Source organism: Raphanus sativus, chromosome 8, assembly GCF_000801105.2.
Source record: "Raphanus sativus cultivar WK10039 chromosome 8, ASM80110v3, whole genome shotgun sequence".
Taxonomy (NCBI): Eukaryota; Viridiplantae; Streptophyta; class Magnoliopsida; order Brassicales; family Brassicaceae; genus Raphanus; species Raphanus sativus.
In genome coordinates, this window is record NC_079518.1 from 11,048,586 (window position 1) to 11,068,878 (window position 20,293).

The 20,293-nt window shown below is 29.8% G+C and overlaps 1 protein-coding gene, 1 non-coding gene and 2 pseudogenes across 2 annotated transcripts; 1 reads left to right on the top strand and 3 right to left on the bottom strand.

Annotated features, from left to right (window-relative positions):
* Positions 1 to 431: 431 nt before the first annotated feature.
* LOC108819952 (putative pentatricopeptide repeat-containing protein At1g13630) lies at positions 432 to 3,138 on the top strand (annotated as a pseudogene).
* On the bottom strand, positions 1,319 to 1,423 carry LOC130499327 (U6 spliceosomal RNA). Its single transcript, XR_008938205.1, has one exon. It is a non-coding gene; the product is annotated as a U6 spliceosomal RNA (small nuclear RNA).
* A 1,465-nt stretch (positions 3,139 to 4,603) lies between the features above and the next one.
* On the bottom strand, positions 4,604 to 5,132 carry LOC130498562 (shaggy-related protein kinase theta-like). The gene is made up of 3 exons (XM_056992028.1): positions 5,011 to 5,132; positions 4,848 to 4,907; positions 4,604 to 4,757 (listed from the first exon to the last, which is right to left on the bottom strand). The coding sequence occupies exons 1-3, from the start codon at positions 5,107 to 5,109 to the stop codon at positions 4,641 to 4,643; spliced, it is 276 nt and encodes a 91-aa protein (XP_056848008.1). The 5' UTR covers positions 5,110 to 5,132; the 3' UTR covers positions 4,604 to 4,640.
* Positions 5,133 to 19,102: 13,970 nt separating this feature from the next.
* Positions 19,103 to 19,913, bottom strand: LOC108835768 (protein ORANGE-LIKE, chloroplastic-like; annotated as a pseudogene).
* Between the last annotated feature and the right edge of the window lie 380 nt (positions 19,914 to 20,293).

Consider the following 20,293-nt stretch of genomic DNA (forward strand, 5'->3'; position numbering starts at 1 on the left):
AGAAAAATTATATTTATCACACTACAAATGTTTTTCATTTAATTATTATCATATTTTAGAAAAACAATTTGTGATAATATCATTTGTTTATTGTATCTTAATTATCATTTGTCTATTTTATCTTAAATACATTATATATACTAAAATCTATTGTGTGATAAATATCATTTTTATTTTATATTACATACGTTAATTTATTTAAAAATATGTTTCAAGTTTTAATCATTAAATTTAATTCGTTGCATTTTTTGAATTATTTTAGATTTTTTTGAAATTTTTAATGTATTGATTTTTTTTAAAAAAAAAACTTATTTGTAATTTCAATTTCAATTTTACTTTTCAGAATTTCTTGAATTTTTTAAGATTTTTTGGAATTTTTAAAAAGAATTTAAAATTTTGAGATTTGTTTGATACTTAATAAAAGAAAACATGTTATGGATATTCTTAAAAGTGACAGTAGTCTAGTGGCAAGAAACTTCGTCATTTGGCCATGAGTTCTCAGGTTCGATCCACACGAACAACATATTTTTGATAATAAAAATAGGTAAAACGATGTCGTTTCATTCCATCTCAAAACGACGTCGTCTTACTTAACGATCTTTCCAAACGTCGTTTAATCATTCTGTAACGGTATGTTTAATTTGACGAGTCAGCATTAACTTACTGATTAAAGTTTAAAGTCAAATATAGTTTGGTGTTTTTTTGCCAGTCAATATATTCGTATTTATTATGGCAATTCGTGCAAAGTTCATTATTTTTTTGGCCGAATTCCCAAAAAAAAAAAACTGTACACATGTCTTCTCTCTCTCTTGAGAGGTGTTATCGAAGACTAGCGTAAATCACGGACTTTGGAATGAGTAATGTACTGAAGAGTACAAATTAAGCAGAAGAAGAGCATTTGGATTGTTGACAAATGTAATTCGAAAGAGTGTACCTGTGACACTTTCAGACAAATTTCCTTTTCCTTTTCTATGCAGACACCCATGTGCCTCTTTCTTTGTAATTTTTATTTCATTTCCCCTTTATTCCTTTTTGTTGTTGATAAAATTATAAATTTCGGTGTTTCTGATCGCATTTCTTTTCCAACGGTAGGTTGCAAGTCCGCCAGCCCTCCATTCTTATACTACATTATTTTATACTCATACTATTTTTTTTATAACCTTTAGAATCCGGCGACTGAGTTCAACCGAGACCCACGGCGCTCTACGCATTTTTGCAATTTAACGATAGCTCGGATGGTCAACGGGAATCGAACTGTGGGTTCGCCGTATTGAAATTATCCCTCAAACACCAGTAACCCAAACCTAAACCCGTTGATTAAAACTTGGACCATTTCTCGATTTGTGCGTGTCATTTTTGCGCAGAGACCATGCTAATCTTCTCTGTATCGTTCCAATTTTACTGGATATTAATCCACATTAAAAATACAGTAAATGTTTAAATTAAATTTATTATTTATTTATTACACATTCCAATAGCTTTAGCCAATAATATTTATTAAATTCATATATTTTAATTAATATTTTCTAGGGGAAATTTCATGTTTACACTTTCTCTCATACCATAATTCAACTATACCACTAGTATAAGGACATTTTTATAAATACACTTTTCATTAATGAGCAAATTACAATATTACCCACCATCTACTTCTCTTTCTCGCGTGATTCATCTTCTTCTCCTCTCCGTCGAGTTCCGGCATCTCTCACACACTACCGGCGACGAAATCGACGATTCCGGCAATGAAATCCATGACTCCGAAGACGAAATCGACAACTCCGGTGATAAAACCTTAGTCCTCCAGTTCTCAACCAAGCACAAGCAAAAACTTGACTGTGGTGGTGGGCCGGTGGCTACATGAAGCTTCTCAGTGGTAATGTTGACCGGAAGAAATTTGTATAAATCATTTAATAAAATCTTATAAACCTTTTTATAAATCATATGGATATTTCGGTTTGGTTTTTCAAAGAGCTGAAAGATGTTTACGGATTTCGCAACTCGAGGCTCTCCTCGTTGTTGGTTTCGCATATCTTAGCTGGCCAGAGACGTTTCAAAGAGCTTCAAGTGGTTCTGGAACAGTTCCTCCAAGACAAAGGCAAGTTGTTCAATTTCCACTTAAAGCTTAGAGCTTTGTCTTACATAGGTGCAGATAAATAGATAAAAGAGGAAACTTTATAGTTATGTAATGTAGAAACCTGAATATGAGTTACTGCTTTTCTTTTTAGGCTCTGGTTCAACATTTTTGCTATGTGAGCTTCTCTCTAATAGCTTCAGTAACTCAATCCTGTACAACTTCAGAGAAACATATAAGATGTGGGACGTGTACAAGGACATCGAGTCTAAGAACGAGCACACATACTCAACAGTTGTAGATGGACTGTGCAGACAACAAAAGCTAGAAGACGCAGTTTCTTTCCTCAGGGATTCCGAGTGGAAGGACGTTGGCGGCCCCTCTGTAGTTTCTTTCAATAGTATAATGTCAGCTCAATCAGGTTTTGTAGATACAGCCAAGGCTTTCCTCTGTACAGTTTTGAAATGCGGATTGGTCCTTATTGTGTATAGCCACAACATACTCATCAACAGGTTCTGTCTAGCTGGCTCCATCGGAGAAGTTTTGGAGTTATCTGGTGATTTGAATATCAAGCATGGAGTGGAGCCTGATACCGTGACGTACAATATCCTTGCGAAAGGGTTTCATCTCCTCGGTATGATCAAATGGGTTTGGGAGATCATTCAACAGATGCTTGATAAAGGTTTGACTCCTGATGTAATCACATACACGATATTACTATGTGGTCATTGCCAGTTAGGGAACATCGACAAGGGCTTAAGATTACTGAAGGATATGCGGTCTAGCGGATCTGATTTGAAGTTGAACAGTGTCGTCATCCCCTGCAGTGTAATGCTCAGTGGTTTATGCAAAACAGGACGGATCGAAGAAGCTTCTCCTTGTTCTACAGAATGAAAGCCAATGGTCTCATCAGACCTGATATCGTGGCATATTCTATAGTGATTCATGGCCTCTGCAGATTAGGAGAGCTTGATATGGCTATTTGGCTCTACGACGAGATGTGTTCCAAAAGAATACTTCCGAACTCTAGGATGCCTGGTGCTATGTTTAATATTCTTTTTGTTTAATATTTTGGGATTCTTTTTGTTGCATGTTTATTTTAAATAAAAATGATATTAATATTCACCGAACATGTTTTGTTATTCTTCTTATAAATTATATTTATCTTACTATTGAAATAGTTCACCAATATATTATAGTTTCATATATTGTAAGAACTTATATAATCATTTTAAGAGTTATGTAAGAGTTTATAAAAACAATTTATAAGATTTTATAAAAACAGTCTATAAGGATATGTATAACAAACTTGAACTTAGTTTAATGCTTTTATAAAGATTATAAATAATTTATAAATGTTTAATAGTTGTTTTGATTGGTGCAATTTATGTTGGCTTCTCAAGATCATCCAGACCAGTGTATATATAAACCATTATAAATAACTTAGAAACCATTACAAATGATCTATAAATCTTTAGAAATTACTTATAAACCTTTATAAATTATATATCATTCCTTACAAATAATTTATAAAACATTATAACTAATATATGAACATTTTATAAACCATTATAACTAGTTTATAAACATTTTATAATGGTTTATAAACTATTTAAAAGGGTTTATGAAACTATTTACAAGAACTTATAAGCTATTTATAAGAGTTTATACATTTATTTAAAAGTGTTTATAAATTAATTTACAAGGTCATATATCTATTTATAAAAGTTTATAAATCTATTTATAAGGGTTTATTCCGAAGATTATAAGAATTTAATAATCTTCATAACACAATTTATAAGAGTTTATAAATCAATTTAAAAATCAGTTAGAAGACTTTACAGATCATTTATAAATGTTTGTAGAAGTTTAAAAAGAGTTTATAAAGGGTTTATAAAGTATTTAGTAAGGGTTTATAATAAAGATTTATAAATATTTATTTATAAGGTCTATAAAGTAAATACAAATATTTATTTAGAGTTTATAAACCATTTATAAAGGTTTTATACAGATTTATAAAAATATTATAAAGGCTTTATAAAAATTTATAAAAGATTTGAAAACTGTTTAGAGGGTCTTCTTGAGCTGTTTGAAAAAATATCTATTCTGCTAGAAAAAATATCAGAAGGTTTAGTCAATCAAACAATAATAAATTAACTTAAAGCCCCAAAAGTCACTCTATAAGCCATAAATCAGTTTATAAGCCCTTATACATGAATTTATTAGTATATATATATATATATATATATATATATATATAAACTGGTATTTCTTTTGTAAGAATTTAAATGTTTATAAGAAAGTTATGAAAGTTTATACATAATTTATAAGGGGTTTGTATACTATTAATAAGGGTTTATAAAAACGTTATGAAAGCTTATATTCAATTTATACGGGGTATTGTATAGGTTTATAAATCATTTAAAGGAGTCTATAACCATTTAGAAAGCCTTATAAAACAATTTACAATGGTTTGTTATAATAATTTACAAGGGTTTATAAGGGTATGTAAATAATTTATAAGAGTTTATAAAAATAATTTATAAAATTTATACACCATTATAAATAATTATAAAACATTGGGATGGTCTTGCAAGCGCATGATCTGAAGTTCTCTGTTATTGTATTTTTTATCCTGCAGAACCTTCTTAATTGCAACTTGTTCACCCGTTTCCAGACACTTGGCCTATCCAAAAAAAAGAGACAGCAAAAGCAAAATCTGTAAACGACAAAAAAGATTAATAATTGCTCGTACAAAGAAAGAATATCCACATACCTGGAAGACAACTCCGAATGAGCCTGTTCCAACCACTCTCTGGGCCATGTATGAGATTGTCTGAAATCAAATAATGAAAAGAAAACAAAGTAAAGATACAGAAAGAAACCCTTTAATCCCAAAAGAAAAGTGTATCACTATTCTCAAACTAAAAGGAAATCACCTGCTTAGGCTTTCCATCACGACCTCCAACAGTGGTAGTAATAACTTGGCCAGTTTCAGTCCCACGGCCATTAACAATAGGTGGTTCCATATCCTGCATAAGCCAATGGAGATTGTGAGCAAGATGATTTATATGATGATCAGAATCCTCAGATTAACAAACAAGTTGACTCAATAAAAAAAGCAACAAACTTTGTCCTCGTCGCGGTTGGGATTGGGCTCATCTCTTAATCTCATTTCGTTCATTACTTGAGGAAGCTGATCATCGACTGTCACAGCAGCAGCAGCAGAAGGAGGCACATTTGAAGTTTCGGAAACACTTTCTTGTGACACCACCAACACCATGTATCTACTTTTCATGTCAGGACAAGCACTGGCTTGGTCAACCTGCATCAGATCATCACCACCAGCAGAAGAAGATGATGAGTTGTCGTTGTCTTGATCGAGCTTGGGTCTCTTAATAAAACCAGGGTCCACACCACCCTAAAGAAAGATGAGAGAGAAAGAGGTCAGGTCAACATCTAAATCAAAAAGATCATCAACAATCAAATCAATCTCATTTCAATCCGTGGAAGATAAATAGAAGAAAATGCAAGTCTACTTACAGGATCAGAAGAAATTGAGGTCCAACCCGAAGTAATGCTCTTTAGGCGACGCATCACAATCATCTTCCCCCAACCAATTACGAACGAGAAACCCTAAATTTCTCTCCCAAAACATATTGCGACGTTGGCCAAATCTCGAAGGAAACTCTTCATCTTTGTCAACTCTCGCCAGCCGGAAACTCGTCAGCTTTGTTAAATCTCGTCGGAGTCATTGATTCTCGATTTTCATCCTATGTCGCCGGATTCTCATATTGAGATCGAGGGATATAGTGGTCATTTTCTTATTAAAAATCTGGTGGTATAGTTGATTAGTGTATAATTAAAAAGTGGTACAAGAAAATGCTATTTTTGGCAATTTCTCTATTTTCTAAAAGTACACAAAAGTATCCTAAAAATATGAAAAAAAATTATTTTGTAAAACATAATTTAGAAAATCTTATTTTTAGAAACGAAAAAGACATGAATAAAAATCTTGTTGTTCAAGTGGTAAAGAGATTTCGGCTGGAATTACCGCCATTTGAGTTCAATTTGAACTGACCACCTAACTGCGTAATGTATGGAATTAATCGTGTTCTACGCATACTGGATACAATATATCATGGTGATTATTGTTTGGATCTAAAAAGCATTTGTGATTACATCACCATTATAAAAAAATATAAAAAACCTAGTAAAATACTCTGAACATGTTTTGATATTTACAAGCTATTTAGAGTTTTTTCAATGTTCTACATATTTTACTCCAAAATGGTGCAATATCGAAATGGTACAATACCAAAATGAAGTAAAGTTTTACTTCAAGGTATTACTCCATTTTTATTCCAAAATCATATATTTTATTAATAATTGTTAATAATGCCTTGTACTTGTGAAATTTTACCAATCAACCCCAACTATTTTATGTTTACAGAAATTCCTTAAAATGTAATTTATTTGAATTAAATTTTTATTATTAAAAATACAAGAAATCATAAAATAAATAAAAAGACAATATATAAGTTGTTTCAATAATAAGCATTAGAATATTTTTCTCACAAATGATCAACTAATGCATTTCGTAACGAAAATGAGCTTTTTTATCTTTGATATTCCTAATTCGAGCAAGAAATTTTGAAATCAGACATTTTCATCTTCTACAATTTCGATATCTAGAGGTGGAGTTTCCCTTTCAAACTTAATTGGTACATCGAGTTCACACTCATCCTCAATTGTCATGTTATGTAAATTTATACATGTAATCATGATGTCATGTGGTATTTTTTTTTCCAAAAACTAACATGTTTTTTAACAATAGCGAAATGCGACTATAAGTCCTTTATGTTATCTTTATTTTATATTATTTATGTTTTTTTAATTATGTTATGTATTTTTATGTAAAATTGTTAAATAATGGAATATCTTGTTTATTTTTGTTATTGTATCATTTTAAAAAATTATTAAAGTAAGAAATAAAAATATTATAGATTTAGAGGATTATTTTACAAATAAAAAAAGTTTAATACCATAATTGAGTAATAATTAAATATAGAGTAGGAATGGAGAAGATTTACTCCAAAATGATGTTTAAGTATAAAATAGAATAGATAGGAGATGCCACTGAATTGAGTACACCTCACATCACGATGTACGTTACGGACTGGCTAAGAAGTACAATTATGCTACCGACATTGGATAAACGGATGGAAACACTCTCTTGCACGATGAGCTTAATTTTGGTTTTCATTTCATTAATGAGATATAACTGCTAAATTATGGATTGTGGATGTTTTTTCTTAGACTATAACTGATACAATCTGGATCATAGTTTCGATTATAAGAAAACAAAAGAAACCAGTAAATAAAGTGATGCATACAAATCTATAACACTTTCATAGGATTTTGTACGTAGTCAACGAAATATTAGGTTACACTTAACAATAATGAATGAAATATGCATTTATTTTTAAAAAATTTAAAATCTTAGAATTCTAATCTAATTTTAATTTTTAGGAATACAATAACTAGTTCTGATAAAACTTTAAAATTTAGAAATACTTAGTTTTGAATTAAATATTAGTTTTAATTTCAGAAAAAAATAAATTTGATATTAAAAGTCAAACTCAAATTAAAATTTTAAGGTTACCTTCAATTTGTTATTTTAAGATATAATGACACTTCTCTACTCTGTTTCCCGTATATACAATCTTTAACTGAGTGATAAAAAAGGAAAACAGTAAAAATCTATAAGTTAATAATGTTGGAATTGTGATAATTTATTTAATTTGTAGAATTATTAATTTAGAGATATTTCCATTTTTAGATATATATTTTAAAAATATTTGTTATTTAAAGAAGGAAATGATATTTTATTTCATAATACTATATATTAGTTAAAACTTCATAGATTTAAGTTCATCTATTTTATGAGATTATTTGATACATTTGATGTATGTTGAATACATATGGAAGTATACATATGAGTTACTATATAATAAAGTAACACAAAATATTGAAATGAAAAATAAACAACTAAAGATTTTATTTATGTGTATATAAATTTATATATATCCTAATTATTAATTTATGATTTCAATAGGATCATATATTTAGTCATTAATTTTTTAAATATTATTATTTTATCTTATGTCATATTTTACACTAGTCCAATTTGGATTTACCGTATTTATTAATTTATCTAGTATGAATGCATAAAATTTCTACTATATACTTGTATCTTCAAGTTGCCAATATTAAAGCACCTCCAATAGGAGTATATATATATATATATATAGCATTTAGTTGTGGGATTTTTAGTTCTACGGAAAGTTCAACCTGAAACATTTGAAAATAAATAGTTTAGGTTGAGTTCTCTATCAAATTAAGAACAATACAATTAAATATTAATATTAATATATACATGCATATATATGTATTTTAAAAAATACCAATGATGATGCCAAAAAAATAAAAAATATTGAAAGCCTAAGTTACAAAAAAAAAAACATGATAGATATTCCCATTGGAGTGCTCTTAAGATATTATAATCAAAATATTATTGTTTTTTTTTGCCTTAATCACACAAGCTTAATCGGGTTGGACTCAAGATGTCAGTGAGCTATTTTAGTCTCAAAAGTCAATTTCTTTCTTTAGAAAGAATACATTTTTTTAAGTTTCAAAATAAAAAAGAATCCATTTATTCCTGCCTATACGGCTATACTGCATTTAAGTTATTAACACTAAGACGCAGTTTTCATGTTTTTATTACAATACTCTCTCTGTTTCATTATAAGTGTCGTTTTAGACTTGTACACACGGATTAAGAAAACATTTAATTTTGCATATTTTCAATATAAAAACATCATTACCGATACAATTCAACCAATAGAAAAATAGAATGGAGAATAAAGTTAATAAATTTTGCATTGGAACTCTAAAACGACACTTATTTTGCAACGAAAAAAATTTTCTAAAACGACACTTAATATGAAAGGAGGGAGTATAAGGTAGTTTCAACTACTGAGGTAGTTTTTCTAACTAAAACCAAAAAATAGTTAACAAAATAAATTCATGTGACTAAAATAGTTTCACACTTTGCAATTTACATTATCTCTTTCCTCTTTATCTAATCATCACCACGTTTTTCTTCTCTCCAACTTGCATTATATTTCTCCTCTCCTTCTTTTTTTCTTTCGTCTTTTTCCTCATTCATTCTCTATTTTTTTAGAAAATTCATATTTAATTTTTAAATTTTTTTTTTTCAAATTTTTTTTATGAAATTGTTTTCTCCATCACTCGATCTATCTTTTGAGATCTGTGAAGCTATAGTTTTGAGATATATGTTAGATGCCCAACATGTTCTAAAGTTGTGTACATTCATTAGTGTACATGTGTACAATAAAGATTAATGTGTAAAGTTGTATATAGTTGTGTACATTCGTTAATGTATATGTGTATATTCGTTAGTGTACATGTGTACATTCGTTATTGCTCAAAAACAAAAAATGGTGTTACATGTGAGTGTCTATGAACCGGTGTATAAGTGGACACAATTATTCAAGTGAATCATTGTACATGATAGTAATATTTGTATGTACACATAAACATCATTTGGTTGTACATCATTTGGTTGTACACATGTGTGCAGGGGTGAGAGTTTTGTTTGTAAATGATACTCTTTGTATTGAGAATTGATTTTGATTTGTGTACATATAATGGAAAGTGATAATAGTAGAGATGCACAATGTAAATGTTGTACACTATACATGTGTACTATGTTGCATGTTTATCTATGTGAACAATGTGTCAAATTATATTTGGGTTTGTACACATGTACACCCTGAAAATTAAGAGCCGAATTGAAACATCTAGAAAGTTCAAAGACTCATTTTTGTAATTATGAAAAATATGGCATGTACAATTAAAAAGTATGAAATCAATTTGAAATGGTATATTTGCAAATCAGAAACATATGAGTCAGAAATGAATATATCCAAAATGTCTAGGGACCAGATGTGCAATAAAATCAAAATTGGCCATTGTTGCTCATCGAGCTTTTACAACGAAGGCGGTGAGATGGAGGAGATGAAAACGGCGAGACAGAGGTGACGACGAGATGCAAGCGACGAAGACGATGAAAAAAAGGAAGCGACGAAGGCGATGACGAAAAGGAGGCGCTGAAAGAGTGACGAGAAGGATGCGACAAACACGACGACGAGAAGGAGACATATGACGAAGCAACAGAGGAGATATGGCCGTAAAGAAAGGAAGTCGTGACAGATTGAAAGCTGATGACGGCTGAGATTCAAGGTGGCTTAGACATAACAATTTGTGGGTCTGGGTTGCAGAAGAAGAAGCTAGCGGAGTGATGGAAGATGATGTTACAATTTGAGGTCCAAATTGTGTCCACTTGTACACCGATGCATAGACACTCACATGTAATACCATTTTTTGTTTTTGAGCAATAACGAATGTACACATGTACACTAACGAATGTACACATGTACACTAACGAATGTACACATATACACTAACGAATATATACAACTATATGCAACTTTACACATTAACATTTATTGTACACATGTACACTAATGAATGTACACAACTTTAGAACATGTTGGGCATCTAACATATATCTCAAAACTATAGCTTCACAGATCTCAAAAGATAGATCGAGTGATGGAGAAAACGATTTCATAAAAAAAATTTGAAAAAAGAAATTTAAAAATCAAATATGAATTTTCTAGAAAAATAGAGAATGAATGAGGATATAAATTTTGTCAATTGAGAATGAATGAGGATATAATCCAATGGTTAGAAAATGAAACAGATATAAATTTTGTCAATTGTGTCAGGTTTACTCTAGACCACAGAATGAGAAGAGAGATGTGTGGTTGAGCTTATACTTAGTTACAAGTTGACTAATTATTTAGAAAAGAAATACGTTGTTAGAAGAAAGTGTCCTAGAAGTTGAAACTGTCTTTTTGTGTAATAAAAACTTTAAAAATGTCTTACAATGTAATTGTTTCATTTAAGTTAGAGAAAGAAGAACTTTTCTCAGAATATATTTTCCATAATCGACGGGATTGGTTGTCACAAAGCTTCGTAAGTTAGATAGTCATAATCTAAAATTGATTATTATTAAAGCAAAACATGGTTTTGTCTTAAACAATCCCATATGCACTGTCTTTGTCTTTTAGGTCCTAATCATCTGTCTTAGTCGATTTAATTATTATATAAACATTTAAACCTTTTATAACTGGTGCCGTTAACCATTTTGTATAGAAAAATGTATTAGATATTTGATCAATTATTTTTAATGTATTATACAAAACGAGAAAATTGGCAATGCCTTGTTGCAATTTTCTCATAAATAGATCGAATACACAAACTTCATTGTTATTATTCTTTTTATTGAATGGACCAGAAAAATATAATAACGTATTAAAGTTAAAGCTACGGAAGTAGTTTAAAACGGTTGAGGACATTTGGTTGATGAAATACCTCAACACAGACAATACGAGAAATTTGACAAGCACAAGCACTTTCCTCAATTAATACTTTTATTAAGAATTGTTTAAATAAATTTAGCAGTTTTGTTTAATCAGATTTTTGTGACTAGACAATCGAACACAAAATCTTATCAATGACTGATCAATTCCTAATTACCAAAAAATGAGAAGAACAACCCTAATTGCTGTCTTTACAGTTTTCTTGCTGCGACACTCTCGCTCAATTTTTTTTTGCCTTAATATCATTTTTATAAAGAGAATTAGATTTTGATCCGCACATCCGTGTGAATAACTTTTCATTTACAAATATAATTGTTTCATATTATTCTGTATAAAATAATTTTAAATAATATATTACTGTCATTTTAAATATAAAATAAATAGATAATATATAGTTCTAAATATAAAAATTTAACATATGTTAAAAAAATATTAATTTTTGTAAGAATTACTACATTATTTACGAATTTTTAATCAATTTAAAAGGTGAATGATATTTTATTTATCTATCTAAATGAAATTATTTTTAAAAATATATTGGTTTACCAATTTAATATAATTTTAATATGCAATTCATTTATTAATTATATTTTATTATAATATACACTGTACTTATAAATTTTATAAAATTAGCATATAATTTTATTTTGTTGATAATAAAATTTTAGTTAAAATTATTTTATAATAATATTATACTACTAATTACGTATTAATCAGTGGATTAATTAAAAACTATTTAAACTTTTTAAACAGATTTTGTTAGATTTTTTTCTCAACAAATTTTGTTATTACTACTAAAATTTAAATTTACAGTTAAAATAGATTTGTTATTAATATCCTTATAATTATTTATGAATATTATACATTAAATAAATTAATGTAAATAATCAAAAATGTAACTGAATATATAGACCTAGTATGACTATTTTGTAGTAGATAAAAATGTTATTTCTTCTTAGATTAACACCTCCTTATATATTATGGCTCGTAAATTTTCTTCAAAGTTTTCTTTCCATATCTTTTCCAACTCTCGTAACTTTTTGGAACACGATTATGGATCCTTCAACTTACTAAACCGGAGAAATATTGTTTCTTAATATCTCAACTGAACCAAACTGGTTTAGTCCAGTGTTGTTAAACCCGGACCGGACCGGCGGTCGGACCGGGTTCAACCGGGAACCGGACACTTATCCGGGTTGGTTTAATATCAAAACCCAACTAAAGTTGAACCGGTTAAAAACCCATGTTGAACCGCTAAAAACCCGGGAACCGAGTGACCCAACGAACCGACGAAACCCTGGTTCGTATAAAAATCAAAATTTTGTTAATAAAATAATTATTTTTTTCTCCCTTTTTAACATATATACTATTTTGTTTGTCACAAATTGCAACCAAAATAGAGTTTTGTAACTAATGTGTATATAATTTTTATAGGTGATGAAGATTTAGAAGGACAAAGATTTGGAGAATAAACTTTAAATGTTTTTTTTCCTATTGACTTTAGATTTGAACTATTAATTTTTTTTATTATTTTTATCACATTTCAATTTGTTATTTTTGAAAGTTTTCTAAACATTATGACTATTTTTTGAAAAATATATATATAATATTTATAAAATAATAAATTCAGTTTAATCTAATCGACCCTGGTCGAACCAGGTCGAACCACAATAACCCGTGACCCAAAATATTTCCGGTTCGCTCGCCGGTCCGGTTTTAAAAACACTGGTTTAGTCATTATTCCGGTTCGAATCGGACACAAACTGGTTTTATTTATTTCATCTTCAGATCTGGAATCAGTATAACTTGGTATTATTAAGTCAGTAGTATCTATCTTATTAAAACAGAAACATTTTAACTTCCTCTAGGTGGATTTTAAAGCTGGACATCACATTATTATTCTTAGCCTAACATTTCATTTAAATGTTTCCTTAGAGAGTTTAATATCAAGCACCTATCATTTAACTCCACCGTAATTAATATTATCCTATCATTTAACTCTACCGTAATTATCATTTAACATCACCTCTTTTTATCTATTCTTTTATTTAACATTAACTCCATCAAGCTTTCATGTAAATGTAAATCATTTGACTATAATTTAACTCCACCATAAATTATTTACAAAATATCTAAATCATTTGACTATCATTTAACTCCACCGTATATATTAGATAATAGTACAAATATAACAACCCCTCTCTTTTATTATAGTCAAATGAATACAACAAATGTCTCCAATATAAATATTACACGAGTATGAGTTCTTAAAAATAAATATATAAATAAATAGAAATAACAATAAATATTACACATGTTATTAAAAATATATACGAGTCCAAAACATGTCATTGGACATGCCCAGTTTTAACTATCTTGATCCAATTATCTCCCAAACCAATGTATTGAATTAACCAAATAATTTAACAACATGTTTCAACCCCATCGGTACTTTTTTGAAACCCAATACTAAAGATATTATAATATTTTTTCTCTTTATGCTCAAATAATGAATATACACTAAATAGAAACATCAATTTATTCTTTAAAAGTAATCAATTATGGGAAAACCCCTTCACCAAGTTAAAAATATATTTTTATTTCAATAATAGAAACATCAATTCAAACTTTTTAAAAATCGATTATGAGTTTACTATACCTAAAATCTCGGTGGCAATCAAATATTCACAATCAAATTTATAGATTTGAAATATCGTAAATATGGAAAACCCCTTTCTCCAAGATTAATCTATACTATACCAAAAATCTCGGTGTCATGGGATTTTGTATTTATGTATATCTAACTTAATAGCTAACTTGACGTATTTATGGGATTTCAATAGCAGAAACATAATTTTTTTTTTAAATCGATTATGAGTCTACTAGCCTAAAAATAAATTAAAGAAAAGGAAAATAAGATGTAGCTATTTTTTTCTCTCTCTTTCCTGGATAATTTTTGTTACTAATAGACTTATTAATTCTATATGGACATGGACATTTATAATAAAATTTTTCTTTCTTGGGCATAATAGTTATTTTGTCAATAAATATAAAACAAAAAGATTGTATATTTTATTGCACTTAAATTTCTTAAAAAAACACATTGTCATTTTTAATTTATTGGATTTTTTGCATACACATTCAAAATACTATTCCTCTAATTAAAAAATTGAATCTATAATTGTTTTTGGATTAATACAGATTCATTTAAATTATTTTACTAAATATAAAACACTTACGTATCCGCACGATTAATCTTTCTTGCTATTTTTTTATTTTTTCCCATTAAATTTTCTGTTTATCTATCTTATAATAATTAATAACTATTTTATTAAAATTATAATGGAGACTTCAGTTTTGTTCGTCTAAATCGTATTGGTTAATATTAGATTAGTGTCTCCATCTTATGTCTATATCTATAATACACTATTATGTTAGTCCAAATCGTATTGGTTACTATTAGATTAGTGGTTCACAATACATCTGTAATACACTGTTATTTTAATCCAAATCGTATTGGTTACTATTAGATTAGTGGTTCACAGTACATCTGTAATACACTGTTATTTTAATCCAAATCGTATTGGTTGATATTATATTAATGTTTCCACCATATAATTATATCTCTAATACACCAATAAAAAACTATTAATACAAAAACAGTTTTCATTGTTTTTAAACAATACGTTTTGGACAAACTCGAAATTATATAAAACTACATTATGTGAAATAAAAAAATTCTAAATTGTATTGACTACTATAGAATATATGTTATGTGCTAAAACAAAAATAAAATTCGCGCAGTCGCGCGGGTCATGATTTAGTTCAGTATTACATAGTATAACTTGGGTATTACTAAGTTAATAGTATTCAGTATTACATAATATACCAAACTAGTATAACTCAGTTGAACTGGTATAACTAATTTCTCAGTAGTACTCAGTATTATACAGTATAACTAGTATAACTCAGTCGAACTTGGTATAACTAACATAATATTACTCAGTATAACCATATAACTCAGTATAACTAGTAAAACTAAGTATAATTAATTCAATAGTACCTAGTATAAAAATGGACTAGTATAACTAGTTAGACCATCATAACTTGTTGGACCAGTATAAAGTAGTTGGACCAGTTGTACATCGATATTTAAAATTTGAAAATTTTGGATTTTTAGATAATTTGAAAAAATAATTCGAAAATAGCTAGGGGTAAAATCAGGTTTCCATATTTTCATTAATTGATGAATGGTATGAAGATTAGTGAATGATATAGTGGAATTATTTTTGCCTACTAAGGGTGTCTGAGGTGATGGCTCCTTTTGATACTAAACCTATCAACATTGCATTCCTTTTTTTTAATCTATATTTATGTTTATGTAGCTGATCGTCTTTTCTCCAATTTGAGGCTTCTTTCTTTTTTTAATCATTTTGCAAGGAAGTATCCTAGATCGATCTTAACACTAGTCTCATACGTTATAATCTTGCATCATTTTTATATAAAATTCAAATGCCTGACATCAATTTTTTAATGTGGTTGATAACTTGATATAAAGACTGTGAACGTTTGAGCGAGTTAGGTATATTGTTTATGTTGTTCAGCTTATCAAGGTTTGGTATAGTAACTTAAATATATCTATATTATTAAAAAAGAAATACATATAAATTTACTCTTAAATTTTTTATTTAATTATAGTTTGATGCCACTGAAGTAATAAATAATCCTATATTTAAATATTTAATATATTTTCTTAATATAATAATTCATTCTTTAAATCAATCATAAACTAAAAACTTGATTAGATCAATTCATTAAACCTTAAAGTGAGTTAATACCATACACGAAAATAATTACTTAGAAAACAAATTTTAATTTTCACACACGTGATAGTCATTCTACTTTGCTTTGCTCCTAACATTTATTGTTATCAATATCATACTTAGCTTTAAGTTGCTAAGTGTTTAAATTTAATCCATCTATATTATTAAAAGTGAAATACAAATATAAACTTACCCTTAAAACTTTTATTTAATTACGGTTTGATGCTACTGAAGTAATAAATAGTCCTGTATTTAAGCATTTAGTGTCTTAATATAATAAATCACTAGATTTTGACCCGCGCTTTTGAAGCGCGGAATATTTTACGATAAAAAATTTTACTAATAGTTTACCAAATATTTTGGTAATTTTTAAAGAGTGTGTATTTAAAATATTTTTGTATTTAAATCAGTATTTTTAAATTCAACCCGATTGTGATTATACCGGTTAATCCGGATATCTGACAATTCAATTTATGTTTTTAAAATATTCATATTAAAAATCACTAAAACCCGAGAATAACCGATTGAACTGATGGATGACCGATATGTAATCTAATTGGATTTAAATTGTAATAGTTTATAATTTGTAATCTTATAATCGAAATTTTAAAGTTCACTATTTTGCAATTTATGAAATTATGACGTTTCTACAAAATTTTAAAGAGAAAATGATAGATATAAAATAACTAAGATTAATTATTGTATTATTTGGAAACAATGATAGTAGTATAAAAAATATATTGTTTGGAAACATTGATAGTAGTATAAAGAAATAAGTATAGAAAAATTTACACTTAGAGTCACTTTTCTAGTTGTTAATATCACAACAAGTCACTTGTTTATACTAGAGCACTTTTTCCTAAAGTCTCGTTAGAAACCAAAGCAAAGAAGCATATCTTGTTAACTTACAACCATATTTCTTCTAACTGGACTATAAGTTTGAGCGGGCTTTAATATCAGCCCTTGATCTCTAAAATTATCGTACGGCTCAGATTTGCTTATTTAGATCTAGATTAGATATCTCACTTGCTTCAACACTCACTGTTGGATCTAGCCATGTTGTTCATTAATCGATGGCTGAGATTGACTCACAATTTTAACCTTCAATTCCCAATAATCATCTTCACCCTCGACGACCTTTTTCACCTTTTTCGCTCTCCCTCATCTTGTTTCACCGTCGGCGTTCATCATCTGCTGCAACTGATTCCGCTGGCGTTCATCATCAGCATTTTATCTCTTTGTCCCTCAAGTGCCTCTACAAGCTGGTGTTTGCTTCACCTCAGGGACTGTAGTCCCAACTAAAAATCAAGGTTTGTCTCAGGTCATGATGAGAATTAGCTCTCCACTGTATTGAGACTGGTAAGACTGCAATTATTTATGAATCAAAGAGGGAAAAGAACCACATGACTAACAAGGAATGTACGTGTTATATGTAGATTTATTTTATCATTGATGGACAGATTCATTGTCAATATTGTTTGTTTGATGGAGATGGTCTTGTATAGACCACTATGAAAAAAATACAACTTCAAGTTGAATTACATGGTAAGAAGATGGAAAGTGAAGCAAAAGCCACGCAAGAACTCGAGACAAAATCTTCTGCATTTCAAGATGATGAACGAGGACTGAAGAAAGAAGTATATGCTAAACCTTGGCTGTCAAGAGAAGGTGTACATGGGGATAGTTCATTATGGTGTACATATGGATAATCTTAGCAGTGTACATGTAGTTTCATCACAATGATGTACATTAAAAAGTGTACACATGGATATTATTTTTGTTGTCCATTATCTTAAAACATACACATGTCTACTATGGAGACATTTTTTTTTACTGATTTCGAAGATAGAGTTTTGATCTGAATTCTCTCTTTCACCTTTTCCTTCTTGGGAACGAATCATGTTCTCCTTCAGTTCTGCAATCTGTGATAATGCATTGTGTAAAATGTGAGTACATGTAAATATGTGTGTACACATGGATGTTTTTGAAATTGTGTACATGTAGTGTTTGTAAAAAAAATCTTCTTTAAAAGTGTTATTTCATGACAAACACTAAAAATAATTGTGGTGTACAAATGGATTTTGCAACCCGGTGTACATGTAGCTTTTAAGAAAAAGTGAACATGTGGATACAATTGTAAAGCTTTGCAATCTGGTGTACATGTAGACTTTGAAAGATGCGTACATGTGGATTACGGTTTGGCTGTACATGTACTGAAACATACAGAATTCATATGTATGATTTGTGTTGAAAAATGTATACACGTGGATTACGTTTTGGTTACGTGCACTGTGAAAAAGTTGAAAGTTGGAAGTGGTCACTGAGAAAGAGAGTTTCAGACAAAGGTTGAGATCATTATCAGAGATCACCAAACCAAAATTAAGCATGTACATGTGCATATTAAGCATATACACAAGGACAGCGAGACATAGATGTACACATGGATACATGATACTTATGTACACAAGTAATAAAAACAAATTCAATACTCCACACCTAACAGATCGTTACGTAACAAACAAGAACATAATAAACAATGAAATTCCAGCACTACAAAAATTACAATGTACATTCATACACCCACTGTGCGTGTGTACATCGCGACTTGTACACGCACATCTTATTCTAGCAACTATGGAAAACACTACTCCAGTGTGGAGTACACATTCAAACGCCTACTCGGGTATGAACGAAACGATGGGATCAACTTGGCTGTATCACAGACACAAAAAAAAACTGATTCAGATTCAAGACAATTAAAGTTAACTGATCCTCGAACAATTTCACTAGTTGCAGTACCTTAACTGCAGGGGAAGATGCAAGCTCCTTATCAAATCTTAGTACGAGGTTCCTCCTAATCCTACCTTGAGCTCCAGCTGCCATATAAAAAACAATTCAAGAACACATGCATATGTATGTTCAAGGAAGATATTTTGTTACGTTACCTTAGGTGCAATGAGACCACCAAAGAAGATGATTCCAGAGATCAAAGCAACGCTGGTCAAGTAGAGTTGTTTCAGAGTCTTTAGTGTCTAATTTCAAACCAAACAAAAAAAGAGTTTTAAGAAAAAAAGACAAGATTTTTACATTAACAACAACAAGGACGTGTCTTTCTTGGTCTGAAGAAGTAACTGACCACGTTAGGGAGAAAAGGAATGGAAGAAGGGATCTCAGGCATCTCGGTTGCCTCGAGCAGAGTCTCCTCCACGTTGATTAACACTCTTGATCCTGCTGAACTCGTAACCTCCTGACTTCCTCCATGAGGAGAAAGATCTTGTTGCGTCTGCTCCTTATGTTGTCTTGAATCTCCTGAAGCTGCATCTGCACGAAGTCTTGAACCGTCTCTGATCCCTCGATGATACAGAAGTTACTGAAGCAATCACCAAATAATAAAAAAGGTTACATTTTTACACAAACTAGAGTCGAAAGGTTCAAACTTTAATAGAGTAAACAAGAGAAGGGTCAAAAGGGTACTTGCTTTGGAACAGAGTCGCTGGCGGGAGAAGGTCAGAATACAGAGGAGAAAAGGAGAACAGTTCTTTGCCCGGTCGCCGACGAAACTTAGTCGGATCCTCCACGTCGCCGCCGTCGTCACCAACTACATTTTACACGGAAAAAAGGTTTCACTTTCCCGGGGAGAAAATAAAACCAGGGGATGAACAGATGGTTCGGAGCCCTAGTCAGAATCAATGACATTTGCAAGAACAAACGGTTGGGAAACCGACTAACCTTTACTGGAACGGCGAGCACTCCTCCTCATCAAGGTTTCTCTTCTGGATTCAGGCTGATGGTAAAAAGTAGAATCGGAAGAGAATCGCAAACAGAAGCGTCTTCCTCTGTAACTGTGAGTCGCGAATAAAGAGACG